The following is a 21,169-nucleotide window of genomic DNA, read 5'->3' on the forward strand; positions in this document are numbered from 1 at the left end:
ACGACCAGGCAACAAGGCGTGGTTCATGATGAAAAAGTGGAAGATACCACCAGGTATTCCGAGCACCTGCCCGAAAGGTTTTCCCCTTCACGATTTGAAAGTCTCCAAATCGTTAGTGGCCAGCATTATACTTCTCTCGTAAATTAAGGCAACTCTGAATATCCTGTTAGTACTTTGACTATTGACATATTCAATAAACAGGATCGATAAGGATTTTTTTTTTTCAGTTCTTAATAGTATGCCTTGTCAAAGGCGATATCATCAAAACCCAGAAGGCTATGTTGACCGTCGTGATAATATGATCATCATTATAAAAGGCAGTAGGGGGTTGAGAAGAAAAAAGTCTTACCTAATAATGCGCAGGTACATAATGCAAGAATGTTTCGCAACTGTGTGGGCAAATGCTTAAAACGAAGTCAGTAAACCAGGAACAGAAAAGCTCAAGCTGAATCGTGTTTTTGGGGGGAAGTCAGACATGACAGTTCTCTTCTGCGCCGTGAAGCTCTGACATATGCTTGTCAATTGGTTAAGTCGGATCATCATTCGTGTTTAGGAAAAAGCAAGCGAAAAAAAGATCTTACCTATTACGACACTGTAGAAGGCCTCGAAATGAAGACGATAACAGAAGACAGCAAAGCACTGTGGCATCCGAGGTAAAGTCAAGAGCCTCTACAATAGACTAATTATCTTGGTTAGCCTTTGTTCAAGGATTCGAATCACAAATATGTTTATTCGACTTCGCAGTCAGATAGGCATGAATGGTTATAAAAGGATGTTGTCTGCATTGGTAACCCAGATAAGACTCGTCATCTAAGTGTTCATCACGCGAAGGGAGGTTCAGGGCAGACATGACTTGACTTACTCATAATTCTAAGAACATAGCACTGGAGTGCTTTATCCAACGTCTGCAGCCAACCATGATTAGATTACTGCTCAAACCAATTCCTGATAGAATCGTGCGGTGATAATGTGGATCAGTGGGCGAGGTTTTCTAGGCCTGCCACAAGATGGCGTATCGACTCATGCGTTTGTAATTCGGAGCCCAGTGCCGCTTCATCATAAAAGGGAAGGTTGAAAATGATGTGATGGGAACATACTCAACACGAAGGACCTGTCTAGACGAGTAATGGTTAACATACTGCATTGACCAAAAAAGCTCGAATGAAGAAGTGTGGGTAATATGGATCAGAAAACAGCCAGGGTTTTTTCGTCAGAGATAATCAGACGGTAATTCACAGCTGTGCCGAAGCACAGAAAATTGCTCATCATAAAGTGAAGGTATAAGGAGATGGGTCTAAACATACCGACTTCGACAGGCGCCGGGTGACGGGCAAGACCGGTCCTGTTGCCTAGGGCAATGGCCTAGTTGCGAGGTGCTCAGATTCCTAGGTTCTGCCGTACAGTTAGCACGTAGCTCGGCCAAACGAATTGAATTGAAGCAAAGTGCTGATGGCTCGTCTCAGACTGACGTGTAAAAACAGTTTCATTCCAAAAGGTCAAAGACTCTAGTTTGCGGTTTACAACTTGTCATCAATGGGTAGGGGGAGGGTGTGAAGGGTAGAGATGTTACTGACCCGAGGCATCGTCGAGAGAGCTCAGCAGAGCTCAAGAAAGCTCTGAAATTGCCAAAAGCTGTGTGTTGTAAAGCATGTAAAATCGTGGACTGAAAATTCAACGAAACCTTTTTGAGTTGAGCCGCGTCGAGTGGGGCGGTGGGACACCAAGCTTGAAATGGCGGAATAACAGAGCGCCCGATCTGGCCCCACCCCTTAGACTCGGTCCTTATTTATGGAAGAAAGCTTGTCCGAAAAAGTGCGGTGACTCGTGCCTGAACAAGACTGACCTTAGCCTGACCTAATGGTTCCCACTTAACTTCTGCCCAGCGGGTCGTGCTTGACAAGCTACAGCGGGGTTGGCGGGGTGGTATTCGACCTCTATGCGGTCATAACCAGGACGAAGATGAAGATCTTCCAAGACAACCACACAGCTGCAGAAGCAAACATGTCCTTTCCTTGCAATATGGTGTTATTTCCGGCAATTGGGCTGGACTCTGCTTGGTAGCAATTGTGTCTCCTGAAATATGAATTGGCTCTGGAAATAGACATTAGCTGGACGCTCACACGACCAATCTGTAATCTCCAAATAACGGTAATGACCCGAGCTGGCCGAAATCTCCCGCCTCGGTACAAACCATTGCGCGCGTCACGATAACACCCGGAAAATCCTCTTTGGAGCTACCATGGCAATGCCATTTGGCCGGCATGGGGGCATGAACTTTGCGACTGTCATTTTGTTAACCCGTTTGCCGAACCCGCGCATCTATCGTGGGCCCCCAAATGTCAATAACCTCCAGCTTGAGGGGTGTGGAGTAGAAACAGCGGGCGTTGACTTCATAAGCTCAAGCTTTCCCCTCGATCGATCCGCTGCTCTTGTAGACATTACTTATGTACCAGTTTCGTCACACATTGAGTCTCTTGCTTGGTCTTCTTCTTCATCCTTCTTGTCTCGTGATCACGAAATTCTGTCCTGTCTAACTTCCAGCGTCCTTCACAAACTGTCCACTACTTTACTTCACTCGGCTCAGATTAAACATACCAACACCAAACGATCGCAATGGCTTCAACCGGCGATGTGCCTCCCGCCGAGACGGCGACTATCAACACAAACATTGTCACCCTAACCCGTTTCCTCACAGAAGAGCAAACCAAGGTTGCAGAGGCAACAGGAGACTTCACGTACGTAACGCTTCCGATGACCCCACGACATGGTTGTTGACTTACACGGAAAAATTCCAGACTTCTATGCCACGCCCTACAGTTCTCCTTCAAAGCCATCGCATACTACATTCGCCGAGCCACGTTAGTCAATCTGACCGGTTTGGCTGGTCAATCGAACGCAACCGGTGATGATCAGAAGAAGCTCGACGTGATCGGCAACGACATCTTCATTGAGGCAATGCGATCGTCTGGAAAGTGTGCCTTGGTAGTATCAGAAGAGGAGGAAGACATCATCTTTTTCAAGGATCAGAAGAACGCCCGGTATGCCGTAGCGTGCGACCCCATCGACGGCTCGTCCAACTTGGACGCCGGTGTGTCGGTGGGTACCATTTTCGGTATCCACAAGCTTGCCGAGGGTTCGACGGGCACAAAGGAGGACATTCTGAAGCCCGGAACCGAACTGCTGGCTGCTGGTTTCACCATGTATGGCGCTTCATCCCAGCTGGTCATCACCATGAAGGGCGGCTCTGTCAACGGCTTCACTCTGGACGCGTCGTTCGGAGAGTTCATCCTCACACACCCGGATATGAGGATCCCCAGGTCTCGTGCCATCTACTCTGCAAACGAGGGTAACTCACTGTACTGGCAAGACAACACTAAGGAGTACTTCAACTCCCTGAAGCAGATACAGGCCGACGGCAAGCCATACAGCGCAAGATACATCGGTTCCATGGTTGCAGACGCATATAGAACGCTATTGTACGGAGGCATCTTTGCATACCCCGCAGATAAGAAGAGCCCGAAGGGAAAGCTCAGAATTCTGTACGAGTGTGCGCCAATGGCCATGGTATTTGAAAACGGTAAGTTACAACATCTCCCACCATTGCAGATGACCTGAAACTGATGACGTCGCAGCGGGTGGTTTGGCAATTGACAGCAACATGAACAGGATGCTCGAGGTTGTCCCAGAAAGTATCCACGACAAGTCAGGAATTTTTATGGGTAGTTATGACGAGGTTGAGAAGGTCAAGTCCTTCCACAAGTAATCACATTGAACATTATCGGATATCTGCAAAATTGTCTGGCGCTTAATGAGTTGGGTATATCATCAGGGACTAGGCTGCCAAGCCTTGGAGTTCATGTGCACCATTAATATCAATTGACTGGGATTGTACGTCATGTTGATGATTTCGCCTACTCATATACGCACTTGTGACCTCACTCTGCCTCTGTTTGTAATAAATTACTTTTGCGACCGCAATACTGTGTACCTTTACTCAACCAAAAGAAACATCCTAGCTGGGCTTACGCAACAGATCCACGGGGAAAGAATTTGACGCTCACCGATGGTATCTGTCAGTCTACTTTAGAGGCATTCGGATAATCCGCCTGTTTGATGTTTTGAAGGATATAAATTACCCCATCCTTCCCAGGTACTCTAATTCCTTCTATCTCAAAGCTCTGTGATATACTCTATGATATTCTCTATACAAGAAATTACGACTCCTCTATTATGCAATTTTACGGTAGAAATAAGAGTAAAGGGAGCGCGCATGGGCAGATTTAGGGTTTCTATAAAAATACATAACTAAACAGCTCCTTTTCAACTTACGTTTACATAGCAAGAGCCAAAACAGAAAATATTGCAATTATATTGCAATTTGACTCGCATCCTCGAAAACATGTCTTGTTCAAGCAACTTCAAATCTTCACCGCCAAGAAAACCATGAGAGTACGCTGTCCCGACGAACATATACTCTCCATCGCTAGCGCACGGCCGCAGGATGGCCGCCCCGAGCATCCCAAACAACACGAACAGACGATCGCCAGGCCGAGTGACCTATGAAGCGAGACGGAGATTCCTTCCCTTGGTCAGAAGAAGGCTGCAAATTACAGTTTGAAAAGCAGCCTTGGTTAGGATCTTCTCTTCGCTAAACAGTCCGTCGGCGCCAAATTCTGCAAAGCTGTCGTCATTGGCATCATCTACTCCATTACCCGAAAAAGCAAATCCATTGTGGCGTCTCCTAGGGAAAACAAGAAAGAGCTTGCTTTGATACTCTGCCGCTGTCATCTCCAGCGCCCTGGTAGGCTGGGGATATTCCGTCTTTGTTCGATCAGGCGGTGGTTGCTCGGCACCGCTCTCCGAATGCTTGACCCATCCTTCCCGAGTGCTCATACGCCCTGAATTCAATATGTCGCTCAGTAATCTGCTTATAGCCATGTGCATAAGCCCAGCGTTTCCTATCCTTCGAAAAGTTTCTGACCAGCAGCCGTAAGTAGCAGTCCGCCCGATGCTAGTTAGGCAACAATGTTGTCAAGATCCCAGGTCCAATCTCCGCGTCCGTCGGTGTAATATATCTGAAATGGCTCATCCGTCCCCTGGACTCTTACATCCTTCACGACACCGATGAGGACTCCGTCCATATAAAGAGCCCAGAACCCATTGGAGAAAGATATCAGGCAAACAGGCGCTCATTTGAACAGAGGCAGTGCCGGCCAGTATTTGTAAAACCGCCGTCGTGCGGCAGTAAGTCATATTTGCGATCCATGAAGTGCAGGGACGAGCTGGAGATGATCCCATGTCGTGGACAAGATGAACTAGAAAGAACATTTCAAGATCATGGTATATCATGATATCAGAGGCGAGGACTGCCGCGAAAGACATGAGTGGCCGGTCTTGAATAGTCTGGCCGAATATTCACCCAGGTCACACTGTTCTTCATGCCCAGCATCGAGAATATTTTTATTTCTGTGGCCGAAGTATTAACGCCGATAATTGTTCATGAGTCATAAGAAATTAACATGCCTGTTTCTTACATACTTGTGACTAATGTACATCATATTATGTGCTCGGTATCTTGAACACAAGACTCAAAATGGATGAGAGAACTGCGTGATTTTGAGGTTGGCAGTGTCATAAGAGTAAGATTATTAGAGATAGTAAGATTATGGAAAGAAGTTGGAACTGTACATAAACTTGGCCGCCTGCGCGTTGCCAAGTTCCTGAGCAACCCAAGTTCCGTTCCACCACCACAGCATCCCAAGTCAGTAATTAATTCTTCATAATGGGTCAGAGGGTCCTCACGAGTATTGTGAAACAGCCACAAGGAAATGATTTTCTTTGATACACTATGTCGGCCCCGTACACATGCTAGAAAGGGCAAGTATGACTCCAAAAATAATATGATTGGCGCTAGCATATATTCTATACATTTGTGTAACCTTTCCCTTCACCTCGAGGTTGTTCTCATGACCAATACAGATTGCATTAGCCCAGAAAGCCGAAATTTTATTCTTCTCACGTAATCCGAGTAGTGCGTCATGGTCGATTAGAACCCCATGGATATGGATATCTCGACCCAGGTGTATGACAGCCCTTGATAATTGCTATTGGGTTGGTCAGCCGTATGCCGTACCCGCCGCAAAGAACACCGGATCGTGTCACGTGGTCGATCCGGAAGCAAGTCCAGGGGTCGAAAGATACCATGGGGTCTATGTCAAGACTTGTGTAGTCATAACGATAGAACCCTTAGGTATTAGCTATTTCGGAGGTATACAGTTCATTCAATCCTAGTCTAGGATACTTATTGTCCGGATTTACTTATGCCGGATGCGGCATCATCCATGCTGTTGTGGCCAGGTTGAAGTGCTCTGAGATTTGGCAATCATAATCAGAGAAATAGATTCACAATCGCGGTCGCGGGGCATCATGAAAAACGTTGATACTGATCTCTGATTGTAGGTGGTGGTATTATTCACCCGATAAGGCCAAATTACAGGCATTGTCTCTCCCGTCTTTGGGAATGAACCAGGAATGCATGAGCTGACAAGCTATTGGCATACCAAGTAACGAACCGAACCGAACCACAGTAGGTTAGTTTTGTCCTATCGCGAAATTACTTTCAAACATGCGATTTTGCAGTGTGCTACGACTCATACCAAGCTGAAGTAATGCATGACTGATCTCCACAGGCCCCATATTATTGGCAGGAAATGAAAGACTGCAAAGTCAATAAGGAATTATAATACCATTAAGGAGACTATAATAGACTATTCCGAACGTCGACAATCCATAATCTATGCAATTCGACAATCACGCATCGAGCCCATCGTGAGTGACATACAACTACGCTGCAGATCCAGCAACCTTGAAAGGGTGCGCTTCCGTATTGAAGACCCAAGTGTTGTGCTTGTCAGCAGACACCTGCCACTCTGCCTCCTCGGCTTGAATCAGATATGCATATTTGAGCACCTCGGCGAAGAAAAAGGACTCTTGTTCGTCGTACTTCTGACCTCCGTCCGGGGAGTTCACATCGCTAACACCCGCAAACCCGATATCACCAACGGAACACGTCTTGTTGATGGCCAGGAAGGCGCTCCAAGCCCAGTCCTGATACTTGGAGTCACCAGTGGCACGCCAGGCATAGTAAAAACTCTCAATGACCTCGGGACGAAGAACGTAAGCGGAACTACTAATCCAAAAGCCTGCATCTTTGTAGAAGTCCGCCTGGTCGGCAGGTGCCGCTGTGTTGCTACTGCTATTGGTGACGCTATCTTGCCATGCGAAAACCTCAGGTCCAAGACCGGTCGCTGTCTCGACATATGTGTCATGGCAGCCATCAACTAGTAGAAGACCGAAATCGATCTGAATGTAAGTTAGCGTCGTAAGTCTTCTTGTTATCTCGTCGGCTAGTCATTGACCGGAACAGCAATCTCCTCAATCCTCAAGCCCGAACGGTCTAGATAAAAGACCTGGTAATAGCAGCCATATAACAGAATCTTGTACTTACATAGTCTTGTCGGCTCAGAGTGAGTCCACCAAGAATGAAGTTGCCTCCATTGAAGCATGCCAAATGTTGAGAGACATATCGCAGGCTTGTCGAGTTAGACCAAGCCGCAAGGAAAGTCAATTCTGGGCGGCTTGATGGATGAGATGTGAGATACTTGATGCTGGAATCTACAGCCACAACCCAGCGTTCCTTGTAGTCACCGAAGCGCTCGGTATCGTAGAGGTACATCTTGATAAGATACTCATAAAAGCTGTCGTCGCCGCCACCCCAGCTCCCCGAAGAGGTTACGAACGAGCCGTTCGTCACATCAAGATACGTTCCGAGAAGTCCCGGGAACGGCTCTCCGATATTCTTCGGCTGAGGATCAAGTAGATACGCCTCTCCTTTCTGTGATAGCTCAGCGTATGTTTTATTACCGGTGATATCACTCAGTCTTGTCCATTCCAGGACTAGGGTACCAATCGTCGCAATACCATTGGTAGTGTCGTTCTGGGGACGAGGCGGTTGCCAGTCCAGGTCATTGATGGGAATTCCACTGGGTGTGTCGAAAGCAACTGACAACAAATCGGCTAGCTTCACTGCTTGTTCCAATAGCGCAGACACTTTTGCCTCATCGTCCGCTAAATCTTTTAAGGGACCAGATAAGAGATCATACCCTACCAGACTGTTAGTATCACAATTGTTGCAGAAACCCGGCAGGAAACATACCAGAGATCAGACCTCCGAGGTAACGAATCGTTGTCTCGAAAAGGGAGATAGAACCAGTGTAGTTTGCCGTCGAAAAGTCGATGTCTGGGATGTAATCCAAAATCTGGTTGACAACCTTCTTGTCTCCTATGATCAAAGCTGTGGAAAGTGCATCAACAGCACTTGCTCCCCAACCACCACTGTGAGAGGTGTTAGCACGACCCTTGATCGCGAGTATGAAATGCTCACAAGCCATCGAGGTAGGATTCCGATAGAGGAGCAAGTGCATCGTGGGGGAAGGCGTATGTGTAGTAACCTGCCCAGGCTCTGTCAAATGCTTCTTGGATCGCTGCAGCCCTTTCTGGATGGGCGATATAGTCCGCCGTGCCGGGAGTTGCTGGAGCAGCAAGGACATGAGCCACGGAAGCCAAAGTGGCTATAGCCTGCTTAAATGATACCATCGTAAAAATAGAAAGTTGACAAGGTATTGGCTACTGGGTATTGTCAGCACCTGAGGTAGAGTAGAGTCCAGTGAGTAGTAGGACAAAGTTTTATTTTCTTGGGGGGGAGCAAAGCAGACGGCAGAAGCAGCCAAACTATATACAGCGCGTAGGATGGCCGTTATGTTAGGGACTTCCAAGGTGTCTTGATCACCTTTGCACATGAGCCCATGTCCCCGTGGCAGCCTTCCACTAATGTTGGGGCAAGAAGCTGGAAGGTGCTTGTTGAAAGAACTCTACACTGTGGAAGGGTCTCCGACTATGTACTATCAAGTCATGTACACTTTACGGGCTCTTCCGAGCGTATCTAGGTGAGCATTATAATAGTATTTACTGCAGAATTCTATTGGCTAACAGATTCTCAATGCATGTACGTATCAACGAATGCAAACTGACTCGCAAAATGAACGTGACCCTGATGAAAAGCCGGCGACAGGGGGACATAACTAGAACTGTGATCGCCAGATCGGATGGAAGACGGTATAACACAAGAGTCCCTGATATAGACCAAGTCACGGAACCTCCATGCGCAGACACGACCTGTAAGACACGAAGCATAATGCCTGTTAATATGAGCATGGACAAGTAGATCCCATGCAGGCAGGGGAGGAAGAGTCCATCCAGGCCTATTGAACCTTCCTATGTCATCAACATGCCTTGACTTGCAGGCACTAGACCCGCTTCACTAAAGGGAACGACGATCCTGGGAAAGCCGGCAACCCTGCCATCTTAGATCCAGCTAAGTCGTGTGGGTGACCAGGCCATGGGTAAAGTGCATGTAACTCAACATTTAATGAATGACCAGAGATACAAACACGAGATTAGGGTAAGAGCAAGGGCATTTGGCATCGTGGGTACCATGTGCCACGACCTTCTCGCCTATTGTTTCAATAAAGAGCCATTTGTCGCTATGAAAACCGCTTCGAGAGATAGTCCAATCAAGTACAGAAAGACTGAGACTAGTTAAATAGAGGGTCAGCTGCGAGGATAGCACTGGACATTCTCGAAGTGAAGATCGACCGCCGAAGAGCGATCTGGTTTGGCCAGACTAGGGCAATGCACTCATCAAACGGGCATGAGTTGATGTATAAAAATAACCATGGCTTCAGAAGTGTGAATGAAGGCTGGCCGCCTATCACCGACCTTCCGGAAGAGTGGTAGGCTGGGAATGTCTGTTCCTCAACAAAGTTCGAACAACGGAACCGCGGAACAAGGGAATGGTATGTAGGATTATCTAGGGTTGAGCTGCGGTAAACAAAGCAGCTTCTTAGACGCGTGCAACGAGTTTGCATTTGCAACGCGTGAGATTGTGATAATCTGTGGTCTCGGCTCTTTTGGCCCATGTCTTGCAGCATGTTGGCCGGTCTACAGACAAATGACCCAAGATCTAGCACAAGCACTGGACACTTTTGAAATGAGCTTGATTTGACCCCTGCATCTCACTGTGGGGGAGCAGCTAGCGGCGGTTGATTCTCTCCTAGCGCATCACTGATCTGCGGGGGAGCTCTTTCGCCATGGCCGACCATCAAATCAATCAGCCATCATAAGACCAAGCAAGACATGCTTTGTGACAGAAGTTGCTGAGGCGATGTTACTCTTTCTCTTGCCTAGGCTAGTAAAGAACTATGGCTGCTTCTACAAATTCCTAGTAGACCAGATTTGCAGTAGAACATCCACCACCTGAATAGCTTGGTCCCTATTCTATCCGCTGACCACTCCGAGTTGTTATCACCTCGCCTAACATGATGCGAGGCAAGCATGCACAGGTGCCTGCGGTGTAACATCTCATGATTGCTACACCGTACCACCTTTGTCCGCATGGACATGGACGTGCATACTCTAGGATATGCGCGAGCTGTAGCCATCCGATATTGAGTAAGCTTGAAGTCAGAATCTCCTTCAGGAAGTAACGAGTATTTCGAGTGCGACCCCTCGTTGCATAGTCATTGAGTTCCTGCATGTCGCGTGGCTTGAGTATACGTTACGCAAGCCAATCGCCTGATCTACCGTAGCCATGACATCTTGCCTCTTTGATTAAGAGGAAGACGCGAGCATGGCCAGGGCAGAAAACCGGATGTAACAACGGCCTACCTATGAGCCACTGCAGAACGGAAGCAAGCAAACAAGCAGCACGAATACAGATGCCTGAAATAGGCTGTGATTGAGCATAATCTCCGCCTAGATGCCAGGTATTGGGGACAATATTTCAGGGCATACCCGGGCAGGCCCCCGCCGAATTCGGAGTTATGCAGGGGATGTAATAATTTCGATTGCATTGTTGCTTGCGGCCAACACTGTCCATTGCCTGGTATTAATCCTTGTCCCTAAGCTTGGCCAATGCCGCGGCGATCCCCTCACTGAGCTGGTCTTCCTGCTGTCGAACAATTGATGAGCCCTCCAGTGCAGCAGTCTTTTTCGACTCCTCGATAGCCGCTGCAATCATGGTTTCTTCATCCTCTTCATCATCATTTGGATCCCATATTTGGTACTGACTTGGCTTGCTCTTGGATTTCTCAGGTTGCGGAGGCCGAGGGGTTGAATTGTCCTGTGAGACGGCCGTCGAGAGCGTGGGCATTTCTCGTAAAGGCACTCTGCTGATGGGTACAGCCTGGTCAATAACATTGCTGTTCTCACTGGTCGCAAGATGTCTTTTAGCAGCATGCTGAATTCTGAAAGGCTCCTCAACCACACTACACCATCTCTTGACTTTCTTTTCTCCCCAACCTCCAATAACGGCCACTTGCTCTGGATCCGCGTTGACAGCATTCCGAATGCTTCCAAAAGCACTGACCAAAGAAACTGCGTCGGCTTTGTTAATGCCTCTCGGCACTGTGACAAACTCGACTAGCTTTTCAGTGTAGCTCGTTGCCTGTTGCCCTTTAATTGCTGAGAAGCTGGCATGTTCGTACGACTTGTAGAGCTCCAGGTAGCGAGCCGCTTCAGCAGCGGACCAGCATAATATCACCGTGACATTGTTGACAAGCGAGGTCTTTGAAAGTTCCCGGAGGGAGTCTTCGTGGTTTGGAATGTCCACCATGGTCAGGACAATTCTCAAATTGTACTTTCCCTGCAGATTCCGTATGCGAGTATAAATATACTCTGGGTGCAGACGATGATACTTGAGGCTCAAAAAGAGAGCGCATGTCGTTAATCCCAAGCCATAATCGGCTGGAATGTCACTGTATTCCCACGCAACAGACCGCAAAGCTGCCAATACGGGGTTGCCCTTCTGTCGAGGTGACACTAGAATGGATGATCCTACCGAACGTTGAGGTAAAGCTTGTGGTGTAGGCTGTACAATCTTTGGCCCCGAGCTATTAGCGGGCGGTGCTTTATCTAGTCTTTGAGGCGTCGGCTGCTGTATCTTCTGTGGTTTGGGCTGTTGAATGCGATTTGCCGCCCGCTGTCTGCTTTGACCTGAATCTCCTCCACCTGTAGAAGTTGCCAAAGCACTCAGAAATTCCGAGTCAGCACCAAAGTCATCGTCGTCCATGTTGGCGGTTGTGGAGTGCCTGCGAACTTCTATGAAAGCACCTGCAGTGACGCGACCAAGTTGCGAAACATCAAGCCGGCAAGGCGACAGTACAACTGGGCTGCCAGCTGGTTGCGTGGCGGCCAGGTGGGGTTCAAAGCACTTATTTTAGTGTGCTTGATGTTTAGGTATGCGTGACTGGACGTTATTCCCGTTTAGAAACACAACTCTTGCTGCTCCAGTGTCCATGAATAAATTCGCTTCTCACACATATGTAATCCCTCCGTTTTGCGTGGTTCTTGAGTGTTCTCAGGCGTACATGCCATGGATGTACACTTCCAGCCTTGAAGTTAAGCCCCTCGATCAAGCGGAAGCGTCGCATCCCGTCAGGTTACCAATTCTTATTTTTATTTAACAACGGCCTAAAAAAGATTTGTTAGGTTAGAATGAAGAACGCAATATTTATTCTCCTGTCAGGCACCTTTCCATTTATAGTATAGATTGTGCCGAGATTAGTCGGTTCGCGGATCATCTGCCCTCTGGCAAGCTGCGTGAGATTGGTGCATGAAAATGGGATATTTTCGCTTGAACAAGTCTTTCGAGACTTGATTAACCAAGTATTTTATGACACGCTCAGCGGCAGATATCGCCTATGCGCAACTATTTGAAGTTGTTATAAATTCCGACGCTCAAGCCACCAGGCAACAAAGTCTTTTCAACGACTCCAGCACGTACGTGTTTGTAAATATTTGTGGCAACGAATATATACCCTGAGACTAACATCGTCCTATTGACGGTGGGCCTACTGTTTTTGAATGTCACAATATTCTGTTCTAAAAGTCGGTAAAGTTGAAGAATAATTTGTGTTCCTGCTTCACCTCACATCTGAGAAGTCCGGTCGGCAAGCATGCTACTCTACCCGTCCTTCAATGGGCAAATACAGTTGTGACGTCCATGCCAAGTAATAAGGTTAAACACGAAGCTACCACTTCTCCTTTAGATCCTCCAATTATGAAAACCAGTTTCTTAAATCAATCTGCAATCAGGGTCCTCTCCTTACATGCTCATTTCAACCATTCAATATAGTCATATCCATCAGACGTACTCCTAAAAAGATACCTCAAAATTATTTATTGCTACCTAGCTGCAGTTCGAGTACAACAGTCGTGCTATTATCTTGCGTAGGTGGGTGAAACTCATCATAGCAACGTCCCGTTATTCGTGTTTTAGATTTCAGGAGTTATAGTAAGGAATTAAATCGGTTCGTGGCGGTCGAGGTCAGCCTTGTATAGAAACTTGGAATAAGTTAGTCAATGAACTCGTACCGCTCCTACTCGACAACGCTCAAAGCTGCAACCTGTGAGAGTGTATAAACCTAAACCAAAATCGTGTACAAGCGTCACAACCAGATTATCAGATTTCCTGATAATCTTGGTACAATGCCCACACTCGTTAATTAGGTAGATATGACTTCATACGCTCACACACACACACACACACACACACACACACATATATATATATATGTATATGTATTATTTCTTTTGTTCGTGAAAATCTCCTCGTTGAACAGAGCTGATAAGCAACAACAAGAGTTCACTAAGAGAACCTGTCGTAATAGCATCGTCGGAATTGAGCTTCTATGAACACATGTACTACAGCAATTGATGGGTCTGAAGGTGTTTGTGATGATAAGCTTAAAAATCTAGAAGATCTTACGAGTAAATAGGAGCTCTTGGCTGTTCCTCAGATTTTCTCTTTCTTCTCTGGAAGCCATAGTTTGAAAAATCACATTATCTAGAAATACGTCAAACGTGCGAAGGCAGTTGTGAAGAAAACATGTCGATTCTATCTTTTGGTAATATATTAGTGTATACTGCTAGGCTGATTTGGTAAAATTGTTCTATAACAATTGATGTTCCAAAAGAATTTGATGTCCGTTAAAAATGGTGAAAGACACATTCTCGTGTACAAATGTTTTCCAAATAGTACTAATTACTACGCGAAATTGTAATACGATATCCTGCCACATTGCCGACTGAAACTACCCACACACCCTTGTCGAATTGACACTTGGACGTCTGCAACCTCTTACGGGTATAATATATATTACGTTAAGGCCTCCACCTAATGATTTTCTCAGTCGTTTGGTTTGGCGCTACGAGTCAACGATGTCCCTAAGTGGGCGGCGATACTTTTTATTCTTATTACTGTTGAGGGTTACTAGCAATCGTCGACCTTCGTCCATTTACCCTGGGGCACACGGAATTTTGCGGTACTGTTGCGACTCTACAAGACCCACAGCCATACGGTAATCGTTTTCAAAAAAAAAAATTTGTTAGGGCCACGTAAGACACGAGATGGTCTTAAGCTGGTTGAAACACGGTTCTGGCTTTCAGTAAGGGACTCGTCTCTGGCAGTGAACTCGTGGGTACTGGAGGCAGAAAAAGGCCTACCAAAATAGGGTGAACTATGGATCATTGCTGGGGCAGGAGAGTGTTTGCTGTTGGAGCCAGAAGGCCCCCACTGCCGTAGGCGGGCTTGGGCATCTCGGCTTGATCACCATTGTGGATGGCTGTAGTTACCTCCTGGCATTCCAAATCCACTGCAGTGGTATCTTTCTGCACACTGAAATTCTTATTCTCGACTGTATCAAGAGCTCCACGGCTAGGCTCTTCGTTGTGGGCGTCTAGTGCTTCATCCAATAGATCTCTTGATGCATCAAGAGCAGACGAATTCGCCGCCAAGGCCATTCGCTCAACGCGTGAAACTGCATCCCACTCATCAAAGAGGGTATCGATAATTTCCGGATCCGGTCTCTCCTTTCTCAGCATCGATATGGCAGGAGGTTGTCCTACTAGACGCTGAGAGGGCGCTGCTTCGTTATTTGCTTTGCCTTCCTCCCTAATAGCCTTGACGACGCGACCACTCCGGACTCGTTTGAGTAACGCATCACCGACATGTTCGGGATTGACAAAGCAGACTTTGTTCGCAATGTACCGTTCGTAAATGCGGAGCATCTTCAATTCGGAGCTGACACGACTTGCACAACTGGCATCAGGCAGGTCGCACCACATGCAATTGATGAGACTTTTGAGTCGACCGAGGAGTGCCCTGATTCCGCTTCGGGAAGAAAAGACACGTTTGTAGACACTCTCAATTCTGTCTCGTAGACGAGTCTGCTGTCGTCAGCGAGTTATCCAAAGCGTTCTCTACTAGGCTCATCGGCAAACCTTTCTTCGCCTTTGTCGTCGGAATTGATGTCGATAACTTCAATTGGCGGGTCGCACGTAGGCGCCTTGGTATTGCTTTTCGTTTGCCCTCGGAGGACTTGGCTTTGGACTGACCTTACCTAAATGACTGGAGGATACGATACTCTGGTCGGAATCATCTGTGGCCAGAGCTGACTTCATGTCTGCTGTGGCGGTGGACGACTGGTTTGACCGTTTACTAAACATTCCTAATGCACGGTTATTCATGTTTTAGTTAACGAGGGAGTGTGCGGGCTGAGCTCCTTTTGAATAATTATGATTGCGAGAAAGAGAAGAGGCTTAGAAATATACCAAGGGTCAGACAACCATTCATTGAAGATTGCGCCGTTGGTGGTGGTCGATCACCTGATTAATTTAATCCAGAGAGATTGTAGTAATCTGATAGGAATTGACGAGTATTTTGAGTCGGGGTTTGCAGGAAATAGCAAGCGATCTGTGCCATTTCTGCAATCATTGTGCAGACCAAAGACACGATCGAGCTCTCCATTGTGGGCGCCAACAACAACAGACTGTGCTGAGAAAAGCTTTTGTTATGGCGACATCGTTCTTCAAGCATGGCTAAGGGTCAGTGTGTTCAAACGGGGCAAATGTTGATCGGCAGATCGATTATTATTTTTCGACTTAGTGTTACATGAGTTTGGCATTTCTTTTGAGTCGTTTTACCAATTCTCCCAGATGTTCTTGGGTATCACTTCTCTCATAACAGCCCAATGACCCAGCCCGGTCTTGTCATGGTAGTTGGCCAGTGCAGCTGTGTCGTTCTTCCTGACGAGCTTGATATCGTCACCTGTCATGAATGCTGACTCTGGGACTTCATTCCTGGGCATGAGGTAATGAGCCCGGGCTCTGCTCTGTAGTAAGTCGGCTTGAACCACGGGGCGGAACGTAATCTTGTCCGCCGTCTTACGGCAGAACACAACAACATTGTCAAAATCCCGACCGTTCTCCTCTAATTTCTCGGCGGATGGGGCTGGCGATTCTCGGAATATACGACAGGAGGGGAAGACCTCCCTGATCGTGTGCATTACGGTGCTTAGCGGAGGCAAAGTGAAGTCACCAGCGTAGTTCTGTGCATTTGTCAGTCACCAGGAACTTTGCTGTATTTTGGTAGAACTTACAATCGCGACAACACCATTCGGTTTGAGCAAGTTGTTCAAAGACTGTAGAAACTCCAATGTGAACAACGGAATCGGCTCAGCACCTCCCGTGAATACGTCATGGATGATGTAGTCAAAACTTTGGGCTTGATCTTGCGCAATGCGTTCAGTGTAGCTGACGGCATCTTCAATGGCTGCGGTGTGATTTGCAGGTAAACCAAAGTACTTGACTGCAAAATCGTACACGATAGGATCAATCTCAACAATGGTGGTGTCGATACCGTGCGCAATCAGTGCTGAAGGCGTAGTGCCGATGCCCAACCCACTGCAATCACATGTTAGCACACATCCTCATCCTTGCAAGTATTGCTGTAACTTACATGTTGAGAGCCTTTGCCTGACTATCAGGTACCTTTTCTGGTACTTCCACCAATCGCACGGCTTCCAACATTGTGAAAACAGCGTATACCGGCTCACTGACAATCGGCTTAGGTAGCTTGTGCCACTCGCCGCCCAAAAGACTGTGATCACACCTCATAACCCTGTAGCCGTCCCGATCACTTTCCAAGACTGACACGTATCCTGTGATTGACTCCCATCGGTCGAGTAGAGTCCAACCGTCTGCGTTCAGGGTAGAGTTGAGCGACTTGGTAGCAATCGGTGTCATGACATGCGTATTCAAAAACGCAGCGTGCAGAAAGGCCGGGATACTATATAATAGTAGCTTTGACGGTGCCATGATCGTATAAGTGCTAGCAAGCACCAATTCCCATCCCATGCGGGTCTGCAGAAACGACTGGCCAATACCGGACGGCAGATTGTCCGCTGCGAACATCTCGAAGAACTTGTAGATGCCGTAGGAGAGAAAGCCAGGTGCGGCATCGGCAGCCCACTTGGGCAGACCATCCAGATCGGCCCTCTCGAGGATGTCTGCCACGCATGCGACCGAGAAGACCAGAAGCGGGAAGATGGTAAGCAGCTCGGTGACTAGAGGACCGTGGGTTGCTGCCAGAGTCCCGCTCACTTTGAAGAGGTAGAATTGAATCATTGGGATATAAGCCGCGATGAGCGGAAGGAAGTACTGCGTCTTCATGGGCAGGTTGCGTCTCAGCAATAAGTTACCAGCCCATCCCACGAAGGCACCACCTATCACCACCTTGGAGTGGTATATGGACGATGGAATGCCACCGTAGACAGGCGACAAGGCCAACTCGGAAACATTAGCGTACACGGCAACGACGGCCAGCAAGGCCGCGGCCTTGGCCCAAATGACAGCTTCCTGAACGGCCCATTTCCCCCAAGTCTCATTCTTGGCTTGATCTGCGAGGTTCTTAAGCTCAGCCCCAAAGTTCTCGGGCGTGAAGGATGACTTCGGGTCGATCGCTGGCACCTCCCTCTTCGCGTCTTTCTTGCCTGATTTTTTTGGAGGCATGATGATGGTTGTACGTACAGTGCGGTTACGCTAGCTGAATCATCAAGAGAAAAGAATTGGTAAACTGAGTGAGGCTGAACACAGGTCCGTAACTAAAAATGACTTGAAATCGGGCGAAGCTGGAAATTAAAGATACAGTTCAACAGCCTGCTGTTGCATTTCTCAAGTGAGGATTTTGTTACCAGAACACATGGCCAGATATTCGTTTCGAATGCGACATTCGCTCAAGCTCAGGGATCAGAGGGTGGAGCCACAATTTGTTTCAACTCCAGCTGGAACCACGTTCACTCTTCCCTGAGCTCTGAATTGAGCGAGCCCGATATGAGCCAAGACGCTACCGGCTTATCGGAGTCTCCAGCACGTTGCGAGACATGTTCCCAATAGAGGTTCAATTTGTACGACCGTACGGATCCGTACGAAGAGCAGACCGGAATATATGTGATGGACACCCGTACCTGTAGAATCACAAACAAATTTAACCATTAGTTTTGCTTTATAGAAGAGCTGCCGCCTTTATCTTACTCTCTACCGTATTCCGCAGGTGCCGTGAAAGTAATTTCAGGTTAGCGAAGTCGAAATCGTGATGAATACTCTAACCTAGGTATGCATCAATGCGAGTTAGTCTACAAGCCCCTACAAGACATCTAGCTCCACCAAAAAGTCGTCCATCGCGAGGCTCACACCACCTCACCCAGCACGCAGATAGCCTCGAGGCCTGAAAGTCAACGCATCTACTAAGCTCTCGAGCAGTATACAACAGCAGCAGCAGCCCATCATGGCGAAGAAACGTACGTTCAAACTCATGTCTTCCCAGCGGGCATCCGCATTCCGCACCTGCCAGTTCTTCTCCCAATCACATCATCCCATTCCCCCTTTGTCGCATCCGTTGCAAAGCAACAAAGCTGACCGGAGCTCCATTGTGCTCCAACAGCCAAGTCCCGCATCATTAATGTGCGCCTCCTTTCGATGGCCATGACCGGCTACTTCTACAGCTTCACGAGGCCACGCACGGCGAATCCCATGAGCATGCTCAAATACGACCCGATCAGTATGTTCGAATTCGAAACGGCGTCGCGCAGGGCCGTGCGAAGCTAATAACTTGATTCTAGTACGGAAAAAGGTTTTGTTCCTTGAGCAGAAGCGGAAAGGCAAATAGACGGTCAAATCAAAACACCGAAGGCTTAGCAGGGCGGAGGAAGTCTTGAGCCAGCTCAGAAGACCTGGCGTCCCATGTATGTGGGATACATGTCTGAACCAAAAAAAAAACAGTCACATAACTGTTGGCCGCCGATAGCCAGGGTCCTTGTCTTGATGAGGCCGACACTACTCTTCACCAACCAAACTGCCACCAGGCCTTGTGTATGGACTTGTAAGAGAGTGAAATATTGTACATTAAAGAATATGCATTGGAAGGCGTTCAAGATTGGAAGCAACGGTTGATTGCAACATATCGCACCTCTAGCTATGTTACACTGTACATCCCCAAGCAAATATGAAAACGATATTTGAGTCATCCGTTGTTTAACGACGTGGCCCCAAATTTGCAACTTGCAGATCAGAACTTTAGCACAGCAAAAGTCCACCTAACAAACATAACTGACCGGTAACAGAATGCTCCCCATATCTCACGTTCAACTTCCCTGCGACTCGGTCTGGCGTCAACGTCTTGAAAAAGTCCTATCGGAATTGGCGGTCAGCGCTCGTTGCGTCGATCGTCTTGACGAACCTGAAGGCTGCCCGGACTCCTTCGGAGCCTGGTTGCCATACGTGACGAGATTGGCACCATTTCGACGTGAGTAACCATTGTCAACAACTGCGAGCCTGGAATTACCAGTGGTTGGTATCAGCATGTCTTCCTTGCCGACCTCCTCTTCGTTAGTTTCTCTGTCCCCAAGGACGGGAGGACGGCTCGACATGGCACGAGTTGGTCTGGCAGCGTTGCCGTCTGAAAGACCAGCTTCAGATGTTTTCCTTCGTTTGCTAGCCACTTGTGCGGTATCTTCTTGCACTCTCTTGCTTCCGCTATGGACTGGACGGTTGAAGGTGCTGTGAGTGACCAGCCCCGATTTAAGACGGCGCTGCACTGCTTGTGCATTCGGGTCTGATGTTTTGTCAGCCACGATTGCATTTGCCTGCATCTCATTTTCCTGTTCCCTTTCCATTTCTCTTGCCTTTGTAGATTGTCGCGTGGTTCTCAGACTCGATTTTGGAGGTTGTGTGGTTCGACGAGCCTCACGCTCCTCCATAACTGTCGGAGCTGGAGGAACTGGTTCATCAATAGGAGATCGGACGATGACACGGCGCAGACGTCCCATTTCTTCAACCGATGGAAGCGTCTCCTCCGAATGGGCTCCTGGAGTTTGTGTTTCGGCTTCCACCAGCGTGTCCAGCACTTGAATTCGCTCCTCGTTGACTGTGCTCAACATGACTAGTTCCTTCCGTTTCTTGGTAGCACCCGCAAGGTCGTTTATGAGATTCTTGTATCTTTCCTCCAATGCACAGAGGTTGGCTCTGCTCTCGTTCCATTGCGATACTGGATTGAGACTACTCAGTTCTGTCTTAATAGCGTTGAAGCTATTGGTAAGGTCTTGAACTCCGCGGATATCCTCCCGCAAGAGTCTCGTTAGGTCTTTCGCTTCGCCTTCGCGGTTTGATGACAGTCGCTGAATCTTTTCCTTGGCTTTGTGCAGGTCTTGTTCCATCTTTGTACGATCACCGACGGAAGCCATGAGCCGTTCCATGACGTCTTGACACTTATCTCGAAGTTGTTCGATCTCTTGTGCACCCTCGGTAACATTCTGCTCTTGACTTTTAGTCACCATGTCGAGAGCTTGTTGCAACTTTTGGTTGTTGTCCTGGCTCTCTTGAAGTTTGTTTTGCAGGTCAGCAATAGTGGTATCCTTCTCAGATAGGAGGTTCCCCAATCTGTCACTTTCTCCTTGAGCTTCTCGACTAGCCTCGATTTTGTCCTGCAACTCCATGACTTCATGCTCAACGATCGCAGTATGACTTTTGAGCTCTTCGTGTTTGCCAGAAACTTCCTGAAGACAGTTGACGGCATTATCAGCTTCAGCCTGGAGGTAACGTTGCTTCTCTGCGGCATCCAACAACTTTGCTTCCGCCTTTTGGCACTTCTGCTGCCAATACATTGTTCCATCCTCACCTCGCAGATCTTCATCAATGGTGCGACAGAGGGTGATGA

At 47.7% G+C, this 21,169-nt stretch overlaps 7 protein-coding genes across 7 annotated transcripts; 2 read left to right on the top strand and 5 right to left on the bottom strand.

Moving 5' to 3' along the window:
• Window positions 1-2,613: 2,613 nt before the first annotated feature.
• Window positions 2,614-3,763, top strand: BKA67DRAFT_539334 (fructose-1,6-bisphosphatase class 1/Sedoheputulose-1,7-bisphosphatase; the record flags this gene model as incomplete). The annotated part of the gene is made up of 3 exons (XM_046100616.1): window positions 2,614-2,735; window positions 2,796-3,577; window positions 3,633-3,763. 3 exons carry the CDS (start codon window positions 2,614-2,616, stop codon window positions 3,761-3,763), a joined length of 1,035 nt encoding a protein of 344 aa, XP_045953985.1.
• Window positions 3,764-6,726: 2,963 nt separating this feature from the next.
• BKA67DRAFT_577571 (glycoside hydrolase family 47 protein) lies at window positions 6,727-9,012 on the bottom strand. Its single transcript, XM_046103645.1, has 4 exons — window positions 8,444-9,012; window positions 8,216-8,394; window positions 7,508-8,163; window positions 6,727-7,362 (listed from the first exon to the last, which is right to left on the bottom strand). Exons 1-4 carry the CDS (start codon window positions 8,653-8,655, stop codon window positions 6,844-6,846), a joined length of 1,566 nt encoding a protein of 521 aa, XP_045953986.1. The 5' UTR covers window positions 8,656-9,012; the 3' UTR covers window positions 6,727-6,843.
• Window positions 9,006-9,334, bottom strand: BKA67DRAFT_577575 (uncharacterized protein). The gene has a single exon (XM_046103646.1). It carries the CDS (start codon window positions 9,271-9,273, stop codon window positions 9,025-9,027), a length of 249 nt encoding a protein of 82 aa, XP_045953987.1. The 5' UTR covers window positions 9,274-9,334; the 3' UTR covers window positions 9,006-9,024.
• A 1,495-nt stretch (window positions 9,335-10,829) lies between these two features.
• Window positions 10,830-12,279, bottom strand: BKA67DRAFT_387999 (restriction endonuclease type II-like protein). The gene has a single exon (XM_046096596.1). The coding sequence runs from the start codon at window positions 12,185-12,187 to the stop codon at window positions 11,006-11,008; it is 1,182 nt and encodes a 393-aa protein (XP_045953988.1). The 5' UTR covers window positions 12,188-12,279; the 3' UTR covers window positions 10,830-11,005.
• A 2,140-nt stretch (window positions 12,280-14,419) lies between these two features.
• BKA67DRAFT_694527 (uncharacterized protein) lies at window positions 14,420-15,650 on the bottom strand. The gene is made up of 2 exons (XM_046109273.1): window positions 15,400-15,650; window positions 14,420-15,345 (listed from the first exon to the last, which is right to left on the bottom strand). Exon 2 carries the CDS (start codon window positions 15,241-15,243, stop codon window positions 14,644-14,646), a length of 600 nt encoding a protein of 199 aa, XP_045953989.1. The 5' UTR covers window positions 15,244-15,345; window positions 15,400-15,650; the 3' UTR covers window positions 14,420-14,643.
• Window positions 15,651-16,097: 447 nt separating this feature from the next.
• Window positions 16,098-17,967, bottom strand: BKA67DRAFT_594539 (spermine/spermidine synthase; the record flags this gene model as incomplete). Its single annotated transcript, XM_046105060.1, has 3 exons — window positions 16,098-16,505; window positions 16,557-16,860; window positions 16,916-17,967. The coding sequence occupies 3 exons, from the start codon at window positions 17,965-17,967 to the stop codon at window positions 16,098-16,100; spliced, it is 1,764 nt and encodes a 587-aa protein (XP_045953990.1).
• A 775-nt stretch (window positions 17,968-18,742) lies between these two features.
• Window positions 18,743-19,123, top strand: BKA67DRAFT_662266 (uncharacterized protein; the record flags this gene model as incomplete). Its single annotated transcript, XM_046107964.1, has 3 exons — window positions 18,743-18,755; window positions 18,899-19,015; window positions 19,077-19,123. The coding sequence occupies 3 exons, from the start codon at window positions 18,743-18,745 to the stop codon at window positions 19,121-19,123; spliced, it is 177 nt and encodes a 58-aa protein (XP_045953991.1).
• Window positions 19,124-21,169: the final 2,046 nt, after the last annotated feature.

The sequence above is a fragment of the Truncatella angustata genome (genome assembly GCF_020726525.1).
Source record: "Truncatella angustata strain MPI-SDFR-AT-0073 chromosome Unknown BKA67scaffold_8, whole genome shotgun sequence".
Lineage (NCBI taxonomy): Eukaryota > Fungi > Ascomycota > Sordariomycetes > Amphisphaeriales > Sporocadaceae > Truncatella > Truncatella angustata.

What these genes read in the sequence shown, in the direction of transcription:
- BKA67DRAFT_694527 (XM_046109273.1), bottom strand. Translation starts at nt 15,243, where the DNA reads ATGTGGTGCGACCTGCCTGATGCCAGTTGTGCAAGTCGTGTCAGCTCC.
- BKA67DRAFT_577575 (XM_046103646.1), bottom strand. Translation starts at nt 9,273, where the DNA reads ATGCTCATATTAACAGGCATTATGCTTCGTGTCTTACAGGTCGTGTCT.
- BKA67DRAFT_577571 (XM_046103645.1), bottom strand. Translation starts at nt 8,655, where the DNA reads ATGGTATCATTTAAGCAGGCTATAGCCACTTTGGCTTCCGTGGCTCAT. An exon ending in CCTCGGAGGTCTGATCTCTG is followed by an intron (nt 8,164 to 8,215) that starts GTATGTTTCCTG and finishes ACAGTCTGGTAG; the next exon opens with GGTATGATCTCTTATCTGGT. An exon ending in CTCTGAGCCGACAAGACTAT is followed by an intron (nt 7,363 to 7,507) that starts GTAAGTACAAGA and finishes ACTTACATTCAG; the next exon opens with ATCGATTTCGGTCTTCTACT.
- BKA67DRAFT_387999 (XM_046096596.1), bottom strand. Translation starts at nt 12,187, where the DNA reads ATGGACGACGATGACTTTGGTGCTGACTCGGAATTTCTGAGTGCTTTG.